We start from the raw sequence: 8796 nt of genomic DNA, 5'->3' as shown, positions 1-8796 counted from the left end.
TGCAGAAGCTCTTTAGTTTAATTAGATCCCATTTGTCAATTTTGGCTTGTGTTGCCTTTGCTTTTGGTGTTTTAGACATGAAGTCCTTGCCCACGCCTATGTCCTGAATAGTATTGCCTAGATTTTCTTCTAGGGTTTTTATGGTTTTAGGTCTAACATTTAAGTCTTTAATCCATCTAGAATTAATTTTTGTATAAGGTGTAAGGAAAGGATCCAGTTTCAGCTTTCTACATATGGCTAGCCAGTTTTCCCAGCACCATTTATTACATAGGGAATCCTTTCCCCATTTTTTGTTTTTGTCAGGTTTGTCAAAGATCAGATAGTTGTAGATACGCGGCATTATTTCTGAGGGCTCTGTTCTGTTCCATTGGTCTATATCTCTGTTTTGGTACCAGTACCGTGCTGTTTTGATTACTGTAGCCTTGGAAACAACAGGTAACAACAGGTGCTGGAGAGGATGTGGAGAAATAGGAACACTTTTACACTGTTGGTGAGACTGTAAACTAGTTCAACCATTGTGGAAGTCAGTGTGGTGATTCCTCAGGGATCTAGAACTAGAAATACCATTTTACCCAGCCATTCCATTACTGGGTATATACCAAAAGGATTATAAGTCATGCCGCTATAAAGACACATGCACACGTATGTTTATTGCGGCACTATTCACATTAGCAAAGACTTGGAACCAACCCAAATGTTCAAAAATGATAGACTGGATTAAGAAAATGTGGCACACATACACCATGGAATACTATGCAGCCATAAAAAATGATGAGTTCATGTCCTTTTTGGGGACATGGATGAAGCTGGAAACCATCATTCTCAGCAAACTCTCGCAAGGACAAAAAACCAAACACTGCAGCATGTTTTCACTCATAGGTGGGAATTGAACAATGAGAACACATGGACACAGGAAGGGGAACATCACACACTGGGACCTGTTGTGGGGTGGGGGGAGGAGGGAGGGATAGCATTAGGAGATATATGTAATGCTAAATGACAAGTTAATGGGTGCAGCAGACCAACATGGCACATGGATACATATGTGACAAACCTGCACATTGTGCACATGTACCCTAAAACTGAAAGTATAATAAAAAAAACCAATTACAACAAAAATCCTTGATGTCTCTTGAGTAGGTAGAGAACCTATATTTTATCTAAGTAACTTGCTCTAAACTGCAAACCAAAATAAGGTGATTCAATAAAGTATTTTGTAAACTAGTCTTTAGCAAAAAAAAAAAAAAAAAAAACTACAAAACACTGCAGAAAGAAATCAGAAAGTAAACAAATAAATTGAAAAAAAAAAATTCCATGCTCATGGAATGGAAGAAATAACATTGCAAAAATGGCAATATTATCCTTCAATTTTTACAGATTCAATGTTACTATCAAAATACCAGTTTTATTCTTCTAGAAATATAAGAAAAGTATTCTAAAATTTGTATGTAACCAAAAAAGAACAAAAACAGCCAAAGTAATCCTCAGCCAAAAGAACAATTCCAGGGACATCACACTATTTGACTTTAAACTCTACTATAAAGCCACAGTAACAAAAACTGTTTGGTACTGGTACAAGAATAAACACATAGACCAGTGAAATAGAACAGAAAACTCAGAAATAAAGCTGCACACCTACAACCATCTGTTTTTTGAGAACCCTGGAAAAAACAAACAAGCAATGGGGAAAAGACAACCTAGTCAATAAATGGTGCTGGGATAACTTGCTAGCCATATGCAGAAGACGGGAACTTGACTCCTAACTATCACCATATGAACAAGAAAATTAACTCAAAATGGATTATAGCTTTAACCAAGACTTCAAACTACAAAAAGCTAGGAAGACAACCTAGGAATACTCTTCTCTGCGTTGGCCTTGGCAAAGAATTACTGGCTCTGAGACCTGTCTCTACACTACTACATAAGAGTGTTTTTCACATCATTTATCAAAATGTTGGCCCTGTGAAATTCTCTACTTTTTCTATCTTTTTTTGGTATTATATCTAAAATTTCTGAAGTTTAAAGGGAGTAATAATTTTTCTCATGTGCCAAAGTCTATGCCATAATCCACAGATGCAGGTTAAACTCCAACTCTTTGAATGAAGAAATATCAACAAAATTTTGTGTAATTATACTGTTTTAGATAAACATCCTTCTTCTCTCATATATTTTATTCATTTATTAACAACAGGATGTTTTTATAAATATTTATTTAATACTTTGGTCAAAATCTATTTCCATGTTATTTATTATATTATTCAAAATGTTCCAGCTCTTTGGAAATTGGGAGCTTCTTCCAGTTGCCCCCTTCATCTTTTTGACGTATCCCATTTTTTGTGTGTTTTATTTTTGCCTTTTTAAGTTTTTAAATAATTATATGGGGTACATTTGTGTTACATAAATATATTGCATAGTGGTGAAGTCTGAGTTTTTAAAGTAAGCTCACCAGATATAGTACCTCGGAACCATTAGTGGTTATTGATCTAATTCTCAAGTCTTATGAGTCTTTCATGTCTATTATTCTACTCTCTATGTCTATGTGTACCCATTATTCAGCTCCTACTGATAAGTGAGAAAAAGACATATTTGGCTTTCTGTTTATGAGTTGTTCGACTTAAGACAATGACCTCCAGTTCCATCCATACTGCTGCCAGAGATATAATTTCATGTTTTTTATGATGAAATTATTTTTCATGGTGTATATATTCCACATTCTCTTTATCCAATTATCCATTACTAGACACTTAGGTTAAATCTATATCTTTGTTATTGTAAATAGTGCTGCAATGAACATATGAGTGCAGGCATTTTCTGAAACAATGATTTATTTTCTGGGGTACATATCATGGAGTGGGATTGCTGATTGAATGATAGATCTATTTTAGTTGCTTGAGAAGCCTTTACAATTTTTTTCACGTAGGTTGCACTAATTTACATTATCAACAACAGTGTATAAATGAGTTTTCTCTGAATTCTCATCCATATCTATAATTTTTTGACTTCATAATAATAGGCACCTTGACTGATGTAAAGTTGTGTCTCACTGTTGTTTTAATATGAATTTACCTGATGATTAGTGTTGTTCAGCTTTTTATTTCCACATGCTTTTTGGCCATTTGAATATCTTCTTCACAAAATGTCTGTTGATGTCTTTTGCCCACATTTTAATGGTGTAATTTATTTATTTGTTGTTGTTGCTGAGTTGTCTGTGTTCTTGTTAGATTCTAGATGTTATTTATTGCGCAGTAATGTAATAAATCTAAAAGTCAGGAAACAACAGGTGCTGGAGAGGATGTGGAGAAATAGGAACACTATTACACTGTTGGTGGGACGGTAAACTAGTTCAACCATTGTGGAAGGCAATGTGGCAATTCCTCAAGGATCTAGAACTAGAAATACCATTTGACCCAGCAATCCCATTACTGGGCATATACCATCCCATTACCGGGTATATACCCAAAGGATTATAAATCATGCTGCTGTAAAGACGCATGCACACGTATGTTTATTGCAGCACTATTCACAATAGCAAAGACTTGGAACCAACCCAAATGTCCAAAAATGATAGACTGGATTAAGAAAATGTGGCACATATACACCATGGAATACTATGCAGCCATAAAAGATGATGAGTTCATGTCCTTTGTAGGGACATGGATGAAGCTGGAAGCCATCATTCTCAGCAAACTATCGCAAGGACAAAAAACCAAACACCGCATGTTCTCACTCATAGGTGGGAATTGAACAATGAGAACACATGGACACAGGAAGTGGAACATCACACACTGGGGCCTGTTGTGGGGTTAGCGGGGTGGGGAGGGATAGCATTAGGAGAAATACCTAACGTTAAATGATGAGTTAATGGATGCAGCACACCAACATGGCACACATATACATATGCAACAAACCTGCACGTTGTGCACATGTACCCTAAAACTTAAAGTATAACAAAAAATAAAAATAAAATAAAAATTAAAAAAATCAATTGCAAAAAAACTGTTGAAACTATAAAAATATGAGGCAATTAAACAACACAATTTTGACAAATCATTGGCTCACCAATAAAATTAAGATATTAATTTTTAAAAATACAAAGAGAAATGAAGCCACAACATACCAAACCCTCTGAGATACAGGAAGAGCAGTACTAAGAGAGAAGCTTATAGTTCTAAATGTCTACTAAAAAATAGAAAGATTATAAACTAGCAATCTATTGATTTACTTCAAGGAACTAGACATTTTGGAACAAACCAACCCCAGAGCTAGAAGAAGAAAATAAATAAAGATCATGGCAGATTTCAAAAATATTGAAACAAAAGAGCAAAATATAAGGAATCAACAAAACAAAATGTGGTTATTTTAAAACATGAACACAATTGATAGAACACTAACTAGGTCAATCAGAAAAAAAAACACACACACACACACAGAAGATTCAAGTTAGCACAAGCAGAAATGATAAATGTGGTATTACAACTGACCCAACAGAAATACAAAAGATTATCAAGACATGCTGAATATCTCTATGCTCACAAACTAGAAAATCTAGAGGAAATCAATAAATTTCTGGAAATATTCAACCTTCCAAAACTGAACCAGGGAGGAAAAGAAATCCTAAATACACCAATATGAGTAATCAGATTGAATCAGAAATTGAAAATCTCCCAACCCCAAAAGCCCAGAACCAGGTAAATTCAAGGTCTAATTTTACCAAATGTACCATTCTTACTGGAACTATTCCAAAAGATTAAAGAGAAGAGATTCTTTCTCAGCTTTGTCTAAAATACTCGTATCACCTGATACCAAAATCAGGCAAGGATACAACTACAACAACAAAAAGCTATGGGGAAATGTCCCTAATGAACGTAGATACAAAATAATAAACAGAACACTAGCTAGCTGAAACCAACAGCACAATAAAAAGATAATACATCACAACCAACTGGGTTTATTCCAGGGATGCAAAGCTTGTCTAAAATAAACACATCAATAAATATGATTCAACATATAACATAACTAAAAACAGAAAACATAAGACCATCTCAATGAATGCAAAAAAGTCATTCAATAAAATTCAATATCCCTTCATGAAAAATTCCTCAACAAGCTTAGCATCAAAGAAACCTACCTCAAAATAATAAAAGCCACATACAAAAACCAACAAAAAACTCTTAAATAAATCAATAGAACAGGGATCTTCTTAAATTTTGTAAAAACCTATGCAACTGATTTATTCAATATGCTGGACTTGGTAGTGAAGAAATGAATGACTTTAATTCAAAAAAAAAGCCACATACAACAAAACAACATTATACGGAATGAGAAAAAGTTGCAAAAATATTCCTGAAGAACATGAAAAAGAATGCACACTTTCACCACTCCTATTCAATATATTAGTGAAAGTCCTAGCCAGAATAATCAGAAAAAAAAAGAAACGTATGTTTCAAGTTCCAAGCTAAGGAATCCAGGAGTGGCGTGCCCAGAGACTTGTTTTTTAATCTATGAATAACATCCAAACCCCGGCATATCCGTTGGAACACAGGATTTACGGGTGATTGAGGCTCTTTCTTTTGGGTTAAGTCGAAGTTGCTAGGTGGAGGGGGTTAATTAAAACTACTACATAAGCTGCATGCGTTGTGTCAAATGATCATAGTTTTCTTGTCCAGCCTGCTGTTCCTGAACCACACTGTTTGAAAGCCCTCAATAAACTCTATGTCTTGTTCACTGGTTTGGCCTGTTGTACATGATGCCAGTCCTATTGGTGTCAATATTGGTCTGGCATGACATCCAGTCAACCTGGCAAAAGGTCCAAAAATAATCTCATGAGCACCCAGACAATGGAATCTAAAAAGAGGAGACCCCTGCAGAGACCCTGGGCAGGCTCTTAATTTCTACGTGGGGCTCAACAGCTGCTATCCATGATGGATGGGACCCAGTGCATGAGTATGGGGATACCGCCACAATGCCAAAAGTTCTGGAAGAACTGCTTCAGTGGGTGCATCTTACAAAGTGAAAGTCAAATGCCCAAGCTGTGGCATTTTCAGGTGGGTGGTTCCTCCTGACTCCACTCTGAGCAGCCACTGAGACGGTGCTCACTGTGTAGGCTACAGTGTGTCAGTCACAAGAAGAGCTACTCCTAGAAAAACATGCTAGACTAGCTCAGACTAATCAGAGACCTTTCTGTCCTACCTGTGGAAGCAGAATGGCAAACTGGGGACCGCGGCTTGTGGAGCGGCACATTTGAAGGATTTCTGGCCATCACACGAATTAGTTAGGGCTGTGATGACTAAATTGTCATGGGACCCTAAGACCTGGTTCCCATGAAGAGCTCCAGGGGGAGGAGGACGATGTTTGGGGTAAGTCCATGGGGGTTCCTGTCCTCTCTACACATCTGGTGGCTACCACCAAGGTAAAAATGGGCCAACTGTACCAGCAGAGGCGAGTCCCAGAAGACGTTTCCCACCTGAAATAAGGAAGCACACCACAATGTGGGATTCCACCACTGCGGAATTGCTGACACTTAGAAATGGGTTCAGACAGAAGAAGAGAGAGTTGATCACAGGGTGGCTTCTTCATCTGTGAGGCATGCAGGAGGAGGGCATTATACTCCCTGAACTCAAGATTATTAAAGTGACATCCATCAAAAACCATCTGGGCCTGAGGCAGCACCTTGATGGTGTCAGTAATGGAGATTGGACCATCCCTCTCCTTAGATGGGTGATTGCAGACTGCAAGGGACCCTGGTGAAATGAGGGAGATGTCTGCTTTCTTAGTGTGTTCTCGCATTGCAAGAAATACCTGAAACTGAGTAATTCATATAGAAAATAGGTTTAATTTACTCATGATTCTACCGGCTGTACGGGAAGCATGACGATAGAATCTGTTCAGCTTCTCGGGAGGCCTCAGGAAATTTACAATGATAGTGAAAGGCAAAAGGGGAGCAGCCACTTTATATGGTGGGAGCAGGAGCAAAGAAAGAGTGAGGGTGGAGGTGCTACACAGTGTTAAACAACCAAATCTCATGTGAACTCATTTACTATCATAGCAAGGGGATGGTGCTAACCATTATTCATAAATCCGCACCCATGGTACAACCACCAGGCCCCACCTCAAACATTAGGGAAGCAAAATCACATACAGTTGTTATGACAGGTGGGACATCCTGAAAACCTCACTAGACATGTCCCACATCGCCCTGGAGCTGTCTCAGGGGAGCAGTCTCCTCCAGTGTTTAGAGGCACAGGCACAAATAGGGCTGACACTGTCCAGATGTGTCATATTCAACACATTGCACAACTGCTCTGTTCTGTATGTAATTTATCTTCTTTAAATTGTAACATTGACACTTCAATTAAATATATTCTGCAAATATGTAAAAATAAGATGATGATTGCTAAATGATTATCAAGGCACAATCACATAATCTGAAGTTATACTTTCCTGAGAGATAGGATTACCGCCCATATTTTCCAGGACACTCTCATCCGCTCTGGACACGTCCCTCTCCTCAGGCGTCCCATCCCAGAGCTTGCTATATAGTAGGAGACATGCAAATAGGGTCCTCCCTCTGCTGATGAAAACCAGCCCAGTCCTGACCCTGCAGCTCTGAAAGCAGAGCCCCAGCCCTGGGATTTTCAGGTGTTTTCAGCTGTTGATCAGCACTAAACACAGAAGACTCATTATGGAGTTTGGGCTGATCTGGGTTTTCCTTGTTGCTATTTTAGAAGGTGATTCATGGGGAACTAGAGATGTTGAATTTGAGTGGACACGAGTGAGAGAAACAGTGGATTTGTGTGGCAGTTTCTGACCAGGGTGTCTCTGTGTTTGCAGGTGTCCAGTGTGAGGTGCAGTTGTTGGAGTCTGGGGGAGGCTTGGTCCAGCCTGGGTGGTCCCTGAGATTCTCCTGTGCAGCCTCTGGATTCACCTTCAGTGACTACTACGTGGGCTGGTTCTGCCAAGCTCCAGGGAAGGGGCTGGAGTGGGTTGGCCGTATTAGAAAAAACGCTAACAGTTACACCACAGAATGCGCCGCGTCTGTGAAAGGCAGATTCACCATCTCAAGAGATGATTCAAAGAACACACTGTATCTGCAAATGAACAGCCTGAAAACCGAGGACACGGCCGTGTATTACGGTGGTAGAGAAACAGCGAGGGGAGGTCAGTGTGAGCCCAGACACAAACCTCCCTGCAGGGGCGCGCGGGGCCACCAGGGGGCGTGCGGGAACCACTGAGGACAGGACAGGTCCCAGGAGCAGGTGCTGGGAGAGGTTTCCTTTCTCAGATGCAGGACTCTGGAGCCTTATGAGGTTGCAATATTTTGTACCAGATAAGCACAAAACACTTAACTTCATTATGCTTTGCTTTAGTTTTTCAAAACAACATAAAGGTAATCATTTTCCTAACAAACATGATACAGCCTACTACACATGAGATGCTTCTTATGTTCCAAGGTTTCTTTTCAGGACTTACTATGGATTACATATTTTCAATTTTTTTCTGACATGGAATGCCAATGCCTCTGGATTTCAGGTTGTTCTTTCAATTTATCCCTTAAAAATAATTTTTCCAAAGCCCCACTCAAAACCAGGGTATTATTAGAACTTTGAGGTGTAAGCGTTGGACCAGCATTGAGAATACATTCAATTTGGTTCACGTGCTCTCAAATATCCTTTTTTATTTAAAAGTTGTTCTCAGTTGTAATACCACACAAAATATTAACAATTTATAATATTGACACAGGTTAAATATCGTATAAATAATTTAATGACATTTGATTGGAAAAAACTACATGTTTCA

The 8796-nt window shown here is 38.6% G+C and overlaps 1 gene segment (V, D, J or C); it reads left to right on the top strand.

The window, feature by feature from the left end:
* The first annotated feature begins 7664 nt into the window (after positions 1–7664).
* On the top strand, positions 7665–8232 carry LOC116464568 (immunoglobulin heavy variable 3-72-like). The segment is given in 2 exon segments: positions 7665–7727; positions 7831–8232. Coding segments are annotated over 2 exon segments (447 nt in total).
* The last annotated feature ends 564 nt before the right edge of the window (positions 8233–8796 follow it).

Source organism: Hylobates moloch, unplaced genomic scaffold (genome assembly GCF_009828535.3).
Source record: "Hylobates moloch isolate HMO894 unplaced genomic scaffold, HMol_V3 SCAFFOLD_1035, whole genome shotgun sequence".
In the NCBI taxonomy this organism is placed as follows: domain Eukaryota; kingdom Metazoa; phylum Chordata; class Mammalia; order Primates; family Hylobatidae; genus Hylobates; species Hylobates moloch.
This window is presented reverse-complemented; position numbering and strand designations above follow the sequence as displayed.